General features: G+C 42.0%; 1 protein-coding gene and 1 long non-coding RNA gene across 2 annotated transcripts; one reads left to right on the top strand and one right to left on the bottom strand.

The window, feature by feature from the left end:
* Positions 1–1311: 1311 nt before the first annotated feature.
* Positions 1312–1933, top strand: LOC116220999. Its single transcript, XR_004163961.1, has 3 exons — positions 1312–1424; positions 1557–1650; positions 1751–1933. It is a non-coding gene; the product is annotated as an uncharacterized LOC116220999 (long non-coding RNA).
* An 11344-nt stretch (positions 1934–13277) lies between these two features.
* On the bottom strand, positions 13278–18854 carry LOC116221211 (E3 ubiquitin/ISG15 ligase TRIM25-like). Its single transcript, XM_031571189.1, has 4 exons — positions 18836–18854; positions 15886–15928; positions 14511–15042; positions 13278–14339 (listed from the first exon to the last, which is right to left on the bottom strand). Exons 1-4 carry the CDS (start codon positions 18852–18854, stop codon positions 14217–14219), a joined length of 717 nt encoding a protein of 238 aa, XP_031427049.1. The 3' UTR covers positions 13278–14216.
* Between the last annotated feature and the right edge of the window lie 233 nt (positions 18855–19087).

Here is a 19087-nt window from a genome sequence, read left to right as displayed (position 1 = left end):
CGTAACAGAAAATATTTATTCCATACTATTATAAGAGACAACATGTATTTTCTTCATGAATAAGGCTTCAAGAACATGATTCTATAGGCTCATTTCATGAAACTTGATGATGATTGTTCGTTTGTTATACATTTCTACATCTTAAAACTCACCTTTTCTGCCAGCGTAAAAGCAGTTGCTCATCGACACAGAAGAAGACAACTGTGACTGTGTCTTGAGGCAAAGAAATGCAGGCTCAGGTGCCGGTCGCGTGCAATACCGCGGAGTAAAGAGAGTAGGGGGCATGCCCAAACGAGTTACTTTGCCCTCCCCCTACTGACTTCCACTCTCGTTGCCCATAGGCTTATCGATTGGAAGTGAATAAGGCTACTTTATGAAATGCTTCGGGTGGCAATTTTTTTTTTTATCTAGGCCTACATGAAATTTTGCAGCTGTTTAAACTTACTATTAAATTACTATTTAATTATTTATTTTTTTCTCAGAGGGGCACTTTGACCCGAGGAGGGCAAACGGGCAAACTTAGCCACTCCCTGTGCACGTCCCTGTCTAGTAGTAGGCCATAGACATATGGTAGTAGGCTATTAGTATATGCACATACACAGAAAAAGTGGCGTCAGCACTTAGGAATCATCAAAGTTAAACAGAAACACATAAAAGCCATGTTTCAGTACACAAAGATGTATAAGTAATACAATGGAAGTAATTAATACACACACATCCTTGATTATAGTTATGGTTTCACATCTCTCTATCATTCCCCACTTTTAATCTGTTTCAATGGATAATTCAAAATCAGTACTCTGAGCTTCTTCACATGGATTTTCCAGAACAGAGATCATTACTGAGCATCACTCCATATCATCATAAGTCAAGTAATTTAAAATATTATAATTTTTCTCATCATACTCTTGTATAATTTGCTTTTGTATACTAACATAGTGGGTGTTAACTGCGTTCACTATCATAGTATCATTCAGAATATTGAAAGCAAATTGTAGGAAAGCCTTGATAAATGTTTTGTGTTTTGTAATTTAACCCCATACAAACTAGCTAAGGTAGAACACTTGAGTTCGCCAAAATTTTACTTTATATTGTTGAAATTTACTTAGAAATACACTCTCAAAAAGTGACAGGGAGTGGGAAAGCACCATTTGTTAAAAAAAAACTGAACTGTGTATGAACATCTGTGTTTGTCTTTGTTGTCTGATAAATCCAATACAATCCAAGATGAGGTAACTTGTCTGGCAACAGCCTGAATGTGATTGCAGCAGAGTTCATCATATAGGCTATAAAAGCAGGTGCAACCAGGTCACAGCCAGACGTTTTCCTTAATTCTCACTGGAAAGCATCAACACCTCAAAGAGAAGCCATGAAGCCAGTGATCGTGCTGTACGTTGCGCTGATGATGATTGCACTGGTGTGCAGTAAGTACTGTTTAACTGTACTGTCACTTCATCTACCTCTGTGTATCCTGTGGGCTAAATCTTAGCTTATATAAACTGTAGTGTATAAATAAGTTGTTTGCTGTTTTCTACTGCCATTTCTACTCTTTCCAGATGCTTATGCTGCATGTCACAATGGAAGATGTGCCCGGAAATGTAGTAATAATGAATATATAGACCATGGCTCATACTGTGGGGGTGGAAATGTGTAAGTGTAAATCGATAGACTGGTTTTTATCCATAGACATCTTTGGTCTTTTTACTGTGTGCATGTGACTTGTGGCATGAAATTATATTTATTTTGTCAGATGCTGTGTTGAAAACGGCAATTGAAGAACATCCGTGAAGGAAGACTGTGTGGATCAAGCAACATTACATTCTTCCATTTAAGTTTTGGTCAAAACAGTCAGACACTTACACAAGAGATGGATTAATCATGATTTGTGTTTAAGCCTGTTTGATGCCAGTTTGAATAAAATGAAATATCACAACTATGAGTATCTGTGAATTCATTTAATGTTTTTTCGTATTTAGAAATACACATGAGGATTTTACAGAAAATATTTGAATGTAATATTTGAATCCTATTGTCTAGGGACCTTGACATCATCCAAGGAAACACGTTACAAAGAACACATAGCTCAGATAGGAGATGAAAAAAAGGAAGATAACAAATACATGGCTATTTTCATGACAAATGTATTTACTTCACTCTGCACATAAACTGTGATAGACTATTTTCAATGTGTTGGGAAGTCCTAAGGCTACAAGGCTGAAAACAGCAACTCATCCACGGATTATATTGTGCAGTAAGTACTGTTTAACTTTACTGTCCCCTCTTGACAAAGGCTGGGGAAGAACATACCGATAACTTTCTTACATTGTCCTGATTGCTTTGTCCGATTGCTTTCTTACATTGTTTCTTCACAACATTCTTCTGTTCACAAATTGTTTTGTTGGAGGCAGGTTTGAATAAAATCAGAGAATATTACGAGTATGAGTGTGTGTGAGATTTTGAAGGACTTGAGGATTGATGTAAAATGTCTTATTTTAGAGAAGTAATTCTTATGAAAGGTCTCTGGATAGTATGTGACTGTGATATTCCTGCTGTCCAGCCTCTTTGACCATAAGCTACACACGGAAGGAAAAGACAAGACAAAAGACCAGACTGTTCATGGCTGATGTTTTGATTTGACCTTTCCTATGAGTGTGGTCGGACGGACAGGGTTTTTGATGCTGGTTCTTGCTTCCTTTATTAAGTAATACATAATAATAATAATAATATTAATAATAATAATAATAATGATACACTTTATGTGAGTAGCATCTCATACACAGAATGCAGCTCAAAGTGCTTTACATTTGGAGCATTTAAAACAAGAATATATGACAAATGGTAACAGAAATGAATGCAAGAAACAGAAATAAACACAGAAGAAACAGAAACACATAAGTAGAAGAATAACTGAGAAAGTTGAACACATTTGTACAAATTTAAAGTAGAACAACACTGTAGGAATAAATTCAGCAGCAGCAGAAAAAGAAAAGAAAGCATAAAGTGCTGTATATTTGAAATAAAGAACCAGGACAAAATAGAAATTGTGAGAATAAATAGATGCAACAGCAGAGATTAATACTGTCAAACTGACAGCTTTCACAGGCAGATGGTGTGGGAGAGTGTTCTGTATGAGTTCCAGTTTCTTTATATACTTTTTTGGGAGACCAGTAAAAAATGCATTGCAGTAGTCTAACCTTCTAGTGATTCATTTCTCAGCATCTTGTGTTAAAAAAGACTGTACCTTGGTAATGTTTCGCAAGTAGAAGAGAGCGGTCTGGGTAACTTTACCAATATGGGGTTTGAAGTTTAACTCTGTATCAAAGATGACATCCAGGCTTGTTACTTTTGATTTGACCTCTGTGTCAGATCAAAAGAATCCACACATATGACATGGTAAAAATGCCCTATGGCCCACAGTGAAGGTCTTGAGTAGCTTAAATTGATCCACTGAAAGTCCTTTCTATTTACTGCTTACTGTTGCAAAGTAAAACATGGAATGGGATGATAACAATTGTATCAAGTATCAATCTGATCACAAAAAGCCAAGCGAAGTAGGCATAGTTGGCAGTTACATGTCTAAATCATTTTAAGTAAAATACATCAAGATTTTAATAACAGAGTTAGACTGAATATATAGAAATCAGGAAGATTATTCTTGCTGCTCTCCCAACTTGACACCAAATGAGCAAGGGGATAATACAGGAAAATCCAGAACTCTATTCATGGACAGATTATGAAACGATGGGCCCCTGGGCCTGGACATGTAAAGACGTTGTTTTTAAATGATATTGCTCTGTTCTTTGTCATGATGTATATGTATGTATCTGGGTCCTCTCCTCAGGTGTGCATAGATTACCGGTGCAGAAATGTGTCGATGCTCAACTACGACTGCGATGCAGAGAAACAATGCCATGGCCACGGGGTAGGATGAAGTTGTTAGGTTACAGCCTCCTTCCTCCCCTGTTCCACACTGTCCAGCGTCCAGTCTCTCCTTGTCCCTCTTTAACTCTCTCTCCTCTCTCTGAAATCTCTATTTCTGCGTCATTGTCTCCAGCACTCTTGCTCCTTGGGTATGTCCTCTTTTTCTCCCTGTTTGAGATTTATTTCATGTTCAAAACAGTAGACAATTACAAATGATCAGGCTATGCAAGTGAATAAATCCTGATGCTTACAGTGTGATGTGGAAATTATGACACGGAGAACTAACTGACACTGTGCTCTTCTGCTTTGGCTGATGGAAATATTTCACATTTGTTTGAACACAGTGGGACAATGGACAGTGTCATGGGAAGCTGTCACTGAGTACCTTACAGAGGCTCTGAGTCACATCTTCTCATGGCAGGGAGATCATGGTCCAACACATTATAAAACATATACATTTCATAACTGTAGCTCATAGGTGTCTGTTCACATACATGAGTACATCATTTAATTGGCAAAAGTGTTCATGTTACGTCACAATATTTCTGACGATGCATACAGTAATCCAACTAAGACAGCCATATAAACCTACATTATTGGACGCTTATTCAATAATCTAGACTAAATAGCAGATATTTGTACATTGATTGGAGTCATCTTATGTGTGTGTGTGTATGTGTGTGTGTGTGTGTGTGTGTGCGTTCATGTTGCAGGTGTGCAACAGCAATAAGAACTGCCATTGTGATTACGGCTGGGCCCCTCCTTTCTGTGAGGAAGAGGGCTATGGAGGCAGCATAGACAGTGGCCCCGCGTACAAGGGTGAGACTTGGTAGCCGGGGAGTCTCTGTAGCCTCCTTCAGCTGCATTTTGATCAGAAGTTTACCAGACACTGGATCAAGTACTATTGTTAATACCAAGTCAGGTTATATCAGTTAAGGTTGTATGTTGTCATCTTTGTTTGGACTTTTACCTTTCTTTCGTTAGACATCACTTCAAGAGAGGGCCTTTTAGTGTTATATTGCTTGGTTCTGCCTCTGCTGTGTCTTGGTTTGATTGTGTACTACAACAGGAATGAACTACAACAGCACTTGTGCAGGAAGAGATCTCCACAGGACAACCGGTGAGTATGTGGGACAAGAACAGAACAGCAAACAAGTAAATCTCATAATATGCTTGTGGAATTGAATGGTACAGGTTATAAAGCATGTTCAAATAAACTGCCTTTAATACTCCAAACTGACTCTATGGCTCCCTCTCCTGGCTAATTAAACCCCTAAAAACTCACTTCTGTTCCTCAAACTTACATATTTCGATTTTTTTTCATGAAAACATCCCTTCATGTGATTAAGATGGCTTGGATGTAACTCACATGCACTCCACAGGTTGTTAAACCGAGTGAGACAGCTTCTGCCTTCTCTTACACCCAATACCTACCCGAGTCACCATTCAGGTAAGGTCAAACATGCTAATGGAGTATGACTCTACAACTAAGCTAGTGCAGTCGAAGCAGGCAATCATTTTTTGGAGTCTTAAACGGCGTTTGTATTCTATAGACATTCTAGCAGCAACACAAGGGGTGCCTCAGCGCCCACATCCTCGACCTCCTGTGTAACACTCACTCAAAGGGCGTCTGTGTCTGTGTCTGCGTCTGCGTCGGCGTCTGCGTCTTTGTGTGTGTGTCTTTGTGTGTGTGTGTGTGTGTGTGTGTCTGTGTGTGTGTGTGTGGGTGGGAGGGATGTGGTGATCAGTGCTGTGGAAGGGAGAAGGGGTACCACTGGTGTGTTGGTGTCCCAGTGTAACGGATTTAGTCAAATCATGTATTAAATGTTAAATCCTACATTCTTTGGTTCTTTTATTTAGTATGCATCCTATGCTGTAGTACTTGCATTGTGGGTAAGTAGTCGCTCTTCCTGCTGTGGGTAGGTTGGGCAAATAGCAGCTCCGCTATAAAAGTGATTAAAATCATATTATTATTGTATGGTATGTTCTGTATGTCCTACATTGTAAATGATATGCATAAACTGCATCAGAAATCGTGTTTTTGCAACCATTTACACCTTAATGTAACTTTCTTAAACTTCGTCTTACTTTTGTCTCATTTGACTTAGCACACTTTGTATAGTGCAAATCATAATCTGATCTGAATGTATTTCGATTAGACGCACCAGGTTTTACATTTAAAACTTTGTTTTCTGACCTTTTGTGCAGGTAACCAATATTGTTCAGTGATATGTATGTCGTGCATGTGTAGCCGTGTCGTGTTTTTAGATGCAGTACCCTTTCATGACCACCAGAGAGTGATATTTAACGTTGAATGAGAATTGTTTTGCGTGAATGTTATTGAAAAGTTTGTCATTTTTAGGCTGTGAATTTTTTTCACTTTGTATTTAAAATATTTTAATATTTGGTTTGTTTAGATATAAAATTAACCCTACTACAAGATTTCAACATAAGAATATGTATTTATTTGGATACAGATCCGAAATGAAAAGGATTTGTCCCATTCATTTATGTTCAAGTATTCAATTAACCTTTTTGGGTGAGTTTCTTTAGATAATTGTATCGACACACTTCATATTTCATACTAGTAATTGTAATAGTAAAGTCATTTTTATTGTAATCATTTTTGCAATTGTAGTAACTTGTGATTATTAAGTATTGTAACCCTAGCTCCAGATTTTACATGGCCATCTAAAGCTTTCTTGTTTGCTGACCATAAATGACACCATCCTCCATCCTGACTCCTATGTGCTGACTGAAGGCAGTACCACAAGGAAGGAATACCTATATACAAACTTGCTGGTCTTCCAGCTGTTGTGTCAAACTTTCATCACTGGAATTTTACACTTATAGTGAGGGCACGCTGAGTCTGCAACATTAGTCCTGAGCAAAAAGATTCAGTAGCCTAATAAAAATATTTCACTTGAACAAGATTCAAAATTGTGTCATGTTGTGCCTTATTTAATCAAGTAATTGTTCCTCAAATATTTACTAAATATGAATCAACATCCCAAAGACGTGTACTTTTTTTGCAGCTTATCTCACACATTTTGGCAAAACCAAATAGATCTTATCAAAGTGATAAAAGTTAAGGAGGGGTATAGAGAGGTTCTCTATCTAAAGAATTAGAATTTGTTGTCGTTCACTCAGTCAGTGGATCTCAGGACAGACTACATCATGAAGTTGGCCATCGTTCTGTGTGCTGTGGTGGCACTCTCTGCGCTCATCAGGCCTCTTGTCCATCGTTCTGTGTGCTGTGGTGGCACTCTCTGCACTCATCAGGCCTCTTGCTGTTCCTCCATGTCCTCACTCCTCTCTGCTGCCACAGCACCCTCACTCGCTTCACTGCCCTCCGGTGAGCTGGAGCACCCGACGTCCTGGCACATGAAAGAATCAAAAACTATCCCATAATTGTAAGCCATCACAGTGGAAGCCATCAGTGTTTCCTCCATTTTCATGGATTGATTCATTTCATGGAATGATTTAGTCAAAAAGATAAACCAAAAGATAAGGATTTATTCCCTGATTTGCTCTCTGAGGAAGAAGATTGGAGAGACTTGTCAAGAGCTGGCCCATTATATGGTAATGTTAAATTACTAGCTTCTGTCAGTGTTGTGTTTATGCTATTAGAGCACTTGACTTCAGACGCAGCCGACTTAGATGGTCAAATGCGAGTTTAATGGTAATGGATAGTGTGCATAAATCACCCAGTCCCACCCAGGAAGCGCCCTCTTGGCAATCTTCTCGTGCAGATTCCGAGTGACTGCCAAGGTCTGGCGGTCATCCGGAACTCATAGAACCGTGGTTACATACGTAACCTTCGTTCTATTTCGTTTCTCCTGACCGCCAGAGGCGGTGCTTACAGCACTGGATGACTAATACCAACAAAGTCACGAGGAAATCTTACCTTACTCCCGCTGTAAGGAAGTAGGAAGAACAACTGCTGACACTGGGTTATGAGGGACCACGTTAACCCTATAAAACCTTGCAAATGTGCAGGTTTATGCCCATGATGCAGCTGTACAGATATCTGAAAGGGGGACACCTCTTAGGGCCGCCCACGATGTACATACACTCCTAGTTGAGTGACCTCGGACCTGAGGGAACGGGAGGCTACTGCTCCTATAGGCACAAACAATAGCGTCCACAATTCAACGTGATAGACGTTGTTTGGATAAGCTGTGCCTTCTCCTCTGTCCTGAATGACAGAGAAACAGTGAATTAGACTGGCGGAATTCCACAGTCATATCAATATAAGCCCTTGGTGCTCCCACTGGGCACCACAAGTAGGTGCTCTGTCCCTGCTCATCCTCCTGTGCTGGGGCTCAGAAGCAGCCAGACTGAGGGGCTGGTTTGTGTAGGATGATGAAACATATCTGGAAGAAAGGCCGGATTCGGCCACAAGTTACCCCTGTGCCTCCAGGGTTTCACTATAGGCATTCTTGGCTTGGCCTTCGTTCAGCCGATGCCATGGCCAAGAGAAAAGCGGTCTTCATAGACAGCCATTTCAATCCCACCCTCTCAAGAGGTTCAAATGGGGACTGACAGAGTGCATCTAGGACTATAGGCAAGTCCCAAGAGGGCACTGGGCTTCGCTGAAGTGGCCTTAGTCATTGAGCACCCCTAAGGAAGTGGGTCACTAGCGTATGGGACCCCACTGTGCATGGCCGAGATGGCGGCTGCATATACTTTGATGGTGGAGGCCTCCATCAAAACGAGACTGGAGAAGCGGAGTACCACCGGTACAGGACACTGTGTCGGGTCCTGCTTCTGTGCTTGGCACCACTCACAAGGAAAAACAAAAACCTCCACCTGTTAGCGTACAGCGCATTGGTGGAGGGTGCCCGGGAGCTGTGGATGGTCTGTACAACCACTGGGTCACATGACCCTAACAGTAGCTCTGGCCCTTCAGAGGCCGGATCCAAAGCTGCAGACGAGCTGGTTTCGGGTGCCAGATTCGACCCCCCCAGCTGTGAGAGGTGGTCCAGCCTCACAGGGAGGCACCACGGCTCCCCGTCTAGTAATCTGTGCAAGATTGGGCACCACACCCTTCCCGGCCATTTGGGGGCTATTAGTAACTCCTTATGGTTCCCTCTGAGGATCCTTCCCAGAGTGGGCAGGATCAGTGGTAGTGGGGGGAAGGCGTAGAGCCGCTAATTTTGCCACATATGGGCCAGTGCATCCTGGCCCAAGGGGCTTATAGATTGCCTCCGAGAAAACCAGAGGGGACAGTGCGTCGTCGACTGTGAGGCGAAGAAATCCACCCCTGCCTTGCCCTATCTCTGCCAAGTTGCTTCCAGCCTCCATTTCCCAGGAGGTGGGTGCTGCCGGGATAACAAATCCTCGGCCGTGTTTTGAATGCCTGGCAAATGCATTGCCGTGGCAAATGCATTGAGGATACGCCAACAACCACAGCTGTTGGGTCAGCCTCGAGGATTGTCTGGACCTTGTGCTCCCCTGGTGGTCTACCTGGTAGACCACTGATGTGTTGGCTGTTCCTACCAGGACATGCTTTCCTACTGTTTGAGCGTCAGCAGAACAGCCTGCAGCTCCAATACATTTGTGTTGTTCCTGCTGCCAAGGACTCCAGAGACCTCTGACAGTCCTGCATTGCCATACAGCTCCCCACCCTGCCAGAGAAGCATCGGTGGCCACCACTTCTCTGCGAGAAGGTATGGACCCCAAGGGGACCCCCTGGGTGAGAGATGTCTCTCCTCTCCACGGGCGTAGCTTTGCAAGGCAACTGGAAGTGACTCTAAACAGCTTGTGCCTGTGACAAGTGGGGTGCAAGCCAAGATCGTTCAGCCGAATTTGAAGAGGCCGCAAATGACAGAAGGCCTAAAGGGACCACCGATGAGGCCGCTGTGAGCATCCCCAGCAGTCTCAGATGCCACTAAAGACGATCTGCTGACTGGGCAACCGGGAGCTCTCTTCCTGGTTTATTTTTAGCCCTAGCCTGGTAGCATAGGAGATCAGAAATGCTGATTCTCTGAGGGCCTCTCCCCTCGACTGGGAACGTATCAGCCAGTCGTCGAGATAGGGGAAAATGCGCATCCCCCTGGCCTGCAGTGGGGGACAGTGCCGCTGCCACACATCTGGTGAAGACCCTTGGTGCCAGCGAGATCCCGAATGGGAGCACACAGAACTGGTAAGCCCTGCCCTCGAAAGCAAAACGAAGGAACTGTTTGCCGAGGTGTGATAGGGACGTGAAGGATGCCTCCTTTAGGTCGATGGTTGTAAGCCAATCTCCTTGCTTGATGCCCTGCAGCACATCAGCTGTACGCAGCATGTGGAATATTAAAATCTTGAGATGCGTGTTTAACTGTCTCAAGTCTAGTATAGGCCGAAGGCTGCCGTCCTTCTTTGGGATGATAAAATACGAGGCCACAGCCCACCCAGCTCCCTGTCGTGTAGGCAAACGCCTGCAGGGAGGTGTCACTCAGACTCTGTGCGGAGGAGTCAGCCTCAGAAGTCTGCATTCTCTGAGACAGGGCTAGTACCAGGTGTGACCTTGAATACCCAAACGTGCAATACGCGCTGCTGCGTCGTAGGATCTTACCATGTAGTCGTCTGTCAAACGGCACTGTGGCCGGGGCAGCGAGCATCAGGCCGGAGTATTTCACCCGGCGTGAGCACCAGGGCAGCAACGGCTGGTTCAATATTGGGCATGCGATCAAGGCCATGGGCAGAGGCATCTTGCCTTCCTTTGGAGCCCTTCAGTGTGGTGTGGCCCGTACCCAGGGAACTGGGATGAGAGTAACAGGGGCCTCACTGAGCCCTGGTGGAGAGAACATCCTCTTTGAGGATTTCAAAAGCTGGCGACAGTATTGGAGGGAGCATCTCCGAAAGAGACCGCAGCCGTTGTAGTTAGAGCACTAGCAGGCTGTGCAGCCGGTTGTTGCAGATTTAGAAGCAGAGTGTTTATCTCTGCGAACTCCAAAGTCAAAGTGCCTACCTTCCGGGCAAGCGGATCAATCTTCCTGCGTTTGCCCCCACCAGAGGTTTCCCGGGAATCAGGCCTCCGGCATTTGCATTGCTTAGGAGACATGGCACTGCATCCCCGTGCCGCTCAAGAAGGGCCCGGCAATCAGCCCATGTAATGAACATGTTGCAATATCTATACATAGATTTATTTATCTTTTATTGGAGTGATATCTTACCAGCAGCCTTAGCGAATAACGCTAGGCCCTGTTATACAAGATAGTTACTGTCTAAGAGCGAACACACTCCTCTACACAGTCATCTGAAACCAAATAATGAATGCTGAACAACTGAAATGTGCGGGGTGGAGCACCCGCTCAAACTAGGCAGTCTATTATGGACCAAGCCTCAATATTAACCATCTGATCACAGCAAGGATCTCTCTTATGTTACGTAAGGTAGGCTTCCGTTTAAGAGCGGACACGCTCTTAACAGTTACCAACATTAGATGCTTTAGAACTGAAATTGCAGGGCGTAGAACACGCCTTCACCAACCATGTTGGGAAGTTCAGTTCAGTTCATAGTTCACAAATTTTAAAATGAACTAGTTCAGTTCATAGTATATAATTGAAAATCTCGAACTAATTCCACATCCAAAAAAAAAATGAACTACCTGTAGTTCAGTTTTCTTTTTTTTCAATATGTTGTGAGCTTAAATTGTCTAAATCTCTATCTGTCTGCAATACCGCTCTCGGCCTCTACGCACTTCGGCGCCCTACTTGACAGCCACAGACAGTAGAAGAAAGCACACGCAGCGAATGACTGGTTTGGCAATCCTGGATACAGGACTGTAACTGGTGTGTCTTTCGCCTGGAAGTCTCTAGAAATCTGCCTTATTGAACGAAAATGTAAAAAGAGTGAACGCGCAGTTCACAGTATCGTTCATCAGCAGTAATACAGTAGGCTACGTTCAGTTCACGTTTACCAAAATTATGAACGAGTTCATGAACTTTCACTCAATGAACGCGTTCAGGTACAACACTGGTCACCAATCAGTAGGTAAACGCTTCTAGCGTTAACCCAAGTCGACAGGAGTAAAATCCACGATTTACTCCGTTTACTTAATTGAATGCTTATGGCGAGAACACCGCTTGTAACTTTATAACAACGACGGTACAAAACCAAACTATGCAAACTTCCAACTTGCTTAACAAGTGGGTTTAATTATCAGTTGTAAGGCGAGAAACAGCTATACTGACTATGCCTCTTAACCCATTACTGCCATATCCGAGCGTGAACACTACAAACGGCACAAATAGTAGAGGAAAACTCTGTTGGATTATCCGCCATTGATTTATGATGCTAATCGCAGTCCTTTGAGGGCGAAAATTCGCAGCTCCAACATACGGTTCTAATTACCACAACGGTACAGAACAATTACTATGTGAGGAACTTCCAACTCGCGCAACAAGTGGGTTTAATTATCAGTTGTAAGGCCAATGTATCTTAAACAATTACCCGAGGGTGAATATTACCCACGGCCCAATATTAATACTTACCTTTTCCGCCTGTGAACATACTCACCCAATATGGCCGTAGCCTGCCGGGTAGCGTTTTAACTGACTAATACTGAGGGCACTGCACCCAGAGAATACCGGCGAGAGCACCGTTCGACTGGGTTCATTTCAACCTGTGCCGTAGTGAGCGAGGCCGCTCCGGCCCAGGCTACACCTCACTTAAGAAAACAAACTTTGAGTAACGCAGTTTCTCGGAGGGTGAAATATCCACTGCCCCGACCATGATAGGTAACGAAACTATCAGCGTCTACCTCGAATGAAAATTTGACCTGCTTTTCGCGAGAAGATGCAAGAGGGCGCTTCCTGGGTGGGATGGCCTTTTGTGCTGGCGCACATTGACGACGTCACCCAGGTCACAGGTGACTTTGTTGGTATTAACACTCGACCTGCACGTACGTGCGTTGGAAATCCAGTGCTGTAAGCACCGCCTCTGGCGGTCAGGAGAAACGAAATAGAACATCTATGTATACAAACTATGTGTACCAAAGTGTTGGTGCTAGATTGTTCTACTTTCAGTTCTGACTGCTTAAGAATGTGTGGCACATTATGAAGCACACACTATAGGTCATGCCTTGCATTATAGAAGGATAGAGAAAAATCTGCTTGCTTAACGTGAACTAGTGTCCTTAGTACTCGAGAGACTAATAGGCTTTATTTAAAAAAAATAGTGCTGCTACTCAGTGGTAAACACCTGCCTGCTCCAACTATTCATTTTGCAGTTGAGATGAAATCAGTGTTTTCTTTAATCAATTTACAAGGTAAACTATCAAATAATTTGTTATTGTAGTGTTTTTTTTGACACTTTATTTTTATAGTTGTCACACAGATACAGAGGAACAGAAACAGAAAATTAAACAAACTAACAAATTGACAAAAAATAATACAATGGTAATGCCTGCCATCTGGATGAACACATGGCCCTATATGACTTCTGTATTTACCCAGGCTGTGTAGATCTAACTTGTACTTCACCATCTCACTGGAGAACAATAGAAAACAGTAAAAAGTGAGAGAAAAAGTGAGAGAATGTTTCATTAATAGACTGATTTTACGAGATGTGTCAGTTAGGACCCTCTCTCATTGACTTTCTCAGTTTTGGAATTATCTTTTACAAAACCTTCTTAATGTTTAAGAACCCCATAGTGTTTCTCAATCTCTAACAAAACCTTCTTAATGTCTGCTTCTGTCTGGTATCCAATGTTTTGTCTTCAAATGAGTTTTGTCTTCAATGGATGAGCTGTTAAATTTGAAAACCTAGAAACATTTTTAAAATGAAAGTAATTTAAAGCTGAAAACTTGGAACCCTAATTCACTTTCTGACTAACAATTCTATGCATCCTAATTTGTATTCACATGATCATGTAAAGAATAAGGAATTAGGGATCAAGTTAAACCTAGAATAGGACTGGTTCAACTTCAATATAATGCTGTTTGTCAAGGTGATAAATGAAATTGAAATGAAAATGAATGACCACAACCAACCTGAGTATAATGATGATATTTTTTATATGCACTGATGATCTTCACCGCTACGTAACAGAAAATATTTATTCCATACTATTATAAGAGACAACATGTATTTTCTTCTTAATAAGGCTTCAAGAACATGATTTTATAGGCTCCCCACTGGCGATTTTCGCCCGAAATTTCTGGTGGAGAAATTTTGTATGACATCATGTCATCGTCATAAAAATAGAGCTAGCTGATTATTATATTATTATACAAGCAATTTGCGTATATGCCCAGGTAGGCATAGGCTATGGGCTGCATTTTTAGTGCCGGCAGGGAAAAGAAATCCTATAAGACTAAAGGCTGCATGCACAGTATCTGAAGCACACTGACCCAGATGGTGGGCTCATCATCTGTGGGAAAGGGGAGCTTGCCATGGGTGTTCCCCTGGTGGTGAGTTGGCATGGGTGGCTGAGGACATATAAAGCATACAGGTTTGCGTCAGTATGGTGAATTATGGCCTTAGCATTAATATTTAAAGGGCAACTTTACAGGTATTTTCCCAGAAGACTACAAATTGCTCTTAGATTACAATCTTTACAACAACTAGCAAGATTATTTTTAACAATTTTCCTGTTGTACCTCTACAGAGACGACAATCTCTGGATCATGGCTGTTATGTCCCAACAGCGCACTCCAACTGCAGATGAGAGACTGGTCAGTCTCGCTGAACACATCCAGTTTTCTTGTAGCCTCCACACACCTGTGCTTTTGCAGTACAGGGACAGTGTAGTGCGGTCTGATGTGGTTTTCACAATAGGAGGCAATGCAGGTCAGACAGGACTTCACAGCTCTCAGCTTTCGTCCTGTGCAGAAATCACAGGCCACCTCTCCAGGTCCAGCATAGCTGCGAGCAGGAAGAAACGGGCTGAACTTAGCTTTCTGAAGCATCTGGACCGCCACTCCGTTGATGTAAAGTTCCGGACGTGTGCTATATGCCTGTGGGCACTGTGGACAGACATAGACTCCCTCTTGGTTATGCTGCTCCCAGTATGAGCTGATGCACTGCCTGGAGTAGCTGTGTCCACAGGGGATGGAGACTGGGTCCTTCAGGACTTCTTTACAGATTGAACACCTGAACAGATCCTCTGTCAGGAGTCTCGAAGTCAGCTCACTGTATTGTAAGAGACAAAAACCCTTCGATATAAAAATATTCAATTTTGGAAATGAAAACAGAGGTAAATGCCGGCTTGGTTTGGTTTACCTACGGTAAAAGCTCAGGGACACCTTTAATATGTACCTATTATGTAGCATACAGACAGACCCTCCAACATACTGTTATTTTAGCACCACTTAGAAGGACAAAATGTGTCCCCCATTTGCTCAGTTGCACCCTTTCCTATTGCTCAGCCAAGGATGTTATAAATTCACAGGGCTTTTAATGGAAGCCTGTAAGTTATCTGTTTAGGTTTGCCCCAACTCTTTTATGCAATAGCACCTCTATGTAAAACGTGAAGCCAAAATTCATCAAAATGAGAGCTCCCATGTGCTCAAATTGGAACCAGATTCTTTATAGAAAGTGCTTTTCTTTCTAATACCTAAAATGATCAGGGTGATTTCAAAAGACAAAAGTTGAAAAGCAGGTTGCATGCCAGTGACATTATTCAATTGGCAACAACTATCAGGCAGCCACATAACACCACAAACCTAATTGGTTTGTCAAATTCTCCAGTCCATTGACTGGTCGGTCCTCACAGAGATCTGGTTGTGTTCCGGCTAACAGCTCCTCTCAGATTTTACACTTAAGAGAAATAAACACATTTAGAAATGATATATGACATGAAAAAAATGTATGTTCAAAACTGCAGTGTAAATCTATGGAGCAGGTATTTGCAGATATTTGGCTGAATAAAATGTGTTCAAATATTCACTGCTGGAAATGACCTGCCTTGTGTGTATGCACGTGTGTGTCAGTGGTCCTTTGTGAGTATGTAGGTGTGTGAGGGTCTTCTATTACCAGGGGGGCAGGTCCATCAGCTTCATCTCTGCATAGCCAGCACCTGCAAATACAGAGGACACAGGGTATTTAATCACTGGGTATTTTAACACCAAACATGTAGACCCTCCACTGCATGAGTCTACCTCAGTCTCCCCTCCTCTTCTCATCTCATTATATTCCATCCCACTGTCCATCTTTTTACTGGCTATACTAGCCCATTACACAGACTGTACTATTTATATCACTTTGCACTATTTATATCACTTTGCACTATCCTCACACACACAAGCACAAATACTCTATCTTTGCACTATCCACACAAGCACATGAACACTATCTCTCTGCACTTTTTGCACTACTTTCCTCGTGGACATCAACACTGACACAATCAATGCACACTGTAATATAGGGCCAGACCTATCCTGTATACACCCCACCCCCTGTGAACATGTTCTCCCTATGTGTATTGTTTTCTACTGTGATTTGTGTATGTATGTTTGTGAGTTAAGTTAAGTGTATAAGCTACTGGATGACCTAAATTTCCCTCGGATTAATAAAGTATCCATCTATCTATCTATCTAGACCCAAATTTCAGTTAAAACACAAAACGCTCAGTAACCTACATGTAGAGAATACATTCGGAATTAAATTATTTAGTTCCAGTATTTAGTTACATTATTTGGTTCCGTAGATCTTTTCTTATACGTTGGTCTTCCAAAGTACGTAAGAAAACATTTCAGAAGACTCTTCAGAAAATGTTCAAGAATGAGGCCCAAAGTGTTTTGCTCACAGTCGATCTTTTTTTTATTGAGATCGATATTGCCCATCTCACGTAGGCCCATTCTGAAGAAGCCTTTTATTCCCTTACCCTTAGGTTGGGTTGTTGAGTATTGAAGGAACCAGAATTGAAGGGTCAGAGTTCATAATGATATACCATCTCTTTCCTCTATCTTAAGTGAAGTTCATTGTGCTGCTCTAATGTGCAGTTGATTAAGTATAGTGGTGTAATATCGCTTGGCTGGCTCAGGCAGTTAGTTCAATTACTTGGTTGGTCTGGTTTTAAACTTCTTCAAAACAGCTCTAAAGGAATCCTCACACACCATATGTAGGTAATTTAAAAAAAAAATTGACAACAGTGCCTGTGTGACTATGTGGGTCACCTCCTTCCCATTATGCAAGCAGTTTGTATGTTTTGGAAAATGGTTAGGTGGGACAGCAGTCCTAGGTCATAAGGTTTTCTGTTACCTCACACATCTGAATGATTGTTGACGTGTAACATTTCTGGTAAGCAATTCAAACTGAGAGGCCATGCACAGTTGGGCTCCTTTCGATAAGCCAAAAATACACTTTTACTCAAAAGAGGTTGCAAGGAATTTATAGTTAAAACAGGTTTGTATGATATATGTTGTCCATGCAGAGCTATGACCAATCAATTAATATCACAGACCATGGCAAATCCTATCCTCAAATAAAATAGAATTAAATAGATTAAGTCTCAAAATAAGAGTCTCAAAGGAACACATCAAATAGCATGGGTTTAGCTGAAGAGGGAGTTTCCCATTGAATTCAATGTAAAAGAAAAAAAACCGAATCTACCTTAGGAACTACCAGATAGTAGATAACTTGGGCACACCAATAAACACTGGAGATTTCAGTGATCTGAAGAGGATAGGTTTAAACCTAATGTCACAACCCTAAGTTGCCTCACCACACAGTCATGCAGTCATGGACAAGGGCAAGCTATGCCCATGTTAAATTGTAGCTAAACATATTTCAAGGTCTCAGAATGGGTGGAAGTGACGCTTGGATGTGAAAGCAGTATTGAAGGCATGCAGTTCTTGAGGAACTAACATAAGCCCGTTCTTAAAAACAAAAAAAAGTCATGCAAGCTGGAGTGTCATAAAGGGTCATACAGTTCATCAATGCAACAGCAAACAGCAATGGCCAAATGAGGAAGGTGGATGAACGTCAAACTAAAAGATTTGGAACACAATTAGCTTATACCCTACAAAAAGATATTAGAAGGGGTGCCCAAGTGAAACTGCCCATTTTTCCGTTTTAATGAGATGTTTAGTTTTGACCGAAATCAAGATATGCGTTACCTGTGGTACGATTTTCAAAACGGTTATTTTTGTCTAGAAATGCTTACCAAATAAGTAATAAAGCAGTTATTTATGCATGTTTATGTTTTCTTGTTTGTTTTTGATATGCACTAGTTTAAACAAATGTCCCTTTAAGTAGCAAAACACACAAAAATACTTCCATCCAAGATGGCGGGAAAGATGTAATTCTGCTATGAGAAAGAAGAATTGAGAGAGGGAAGAAGAAAAGTGAGGGAAAGAGAGAGAGAGCTGTATCAGTTGCAGGAAAGGCTTGGATAAAGTCCAGTTGATCAGTGGGATGAAAACAGCAATCTGGATCTGCCAAACTACAAGACTGCTCAAGGACAATGCACTTCAAAAAAGTCAACAACCCATAGAGACTGATTGGTGTTGCGGTTTGAAACACCCTATAGAGGAATGTGGCTCGTTAGTTATGACCTTTAAAATTAGATAGGTTTCTATGCAGTTTTCGGAATCGAGGACTGCCCAGATCCTGTTTTATCTCTGTCAAAACATTGTGGTAAGAAAAGACGATTCATTCATATACAAGGATGAAGATGATCGAAACTTATCTTTGAGGAAGCATCTGCGCATCTGCTTCTTACTGGTACCAGTATGTGTGGTAAAATTCATGATGACAGCAGATGCGCATATGCTTCCTCAAAGATCAGTTTTGATAATCTTTTCTTAGCACAATTACCTGTACCTTATATAAATGAATCATCTTGGGCCTGTGTGGATTGGTACACACAAACACCTGTCACGTCCTCTGAAGAAATCAAGGACAAATTTGCATGACTCAAGAGTCATTAGTGGCATGCACCAATTTAGGCCAAAACAAACTAGAGGCAATCGAACAATCTCACCAACCACCAGGATGGACATGATAGTCAGCCACTCAGATGTACATCCAATCCAAATCCAAAACTAAGAAGAGATAAAAAACGTAAAGAGGTGACACGCATGTTGTCATACAAGTAACAGTGCAGGCCTACCCCTTGCCCTCAGGAATGGCAACAACATGCATGTTTTAAACTCACGAGCCAACAGTTGAAACAACAGAATGATTTGAAAGAACAGGATCACACACAATTCCAGGAATGCTTAACCAAAAGAAA

Source organism: Clupea harengus, chromosome 7 (assembly GCF_900700415.2).
Source record: "Clupea harengus chromosome 7, Ch_v2.0.2, whole genome shotgun sequence".
NCBI classification, from domain to species: domain Eukaryota; kingdom Metazoa; phylum Chordata; class Actinopteri; order Clupeiformes; family Clupeidae; genus Clupea; species Clupea harengus.
This window is presented reverse-complemented; position numbering and strand designations above follow the sequence as displayed.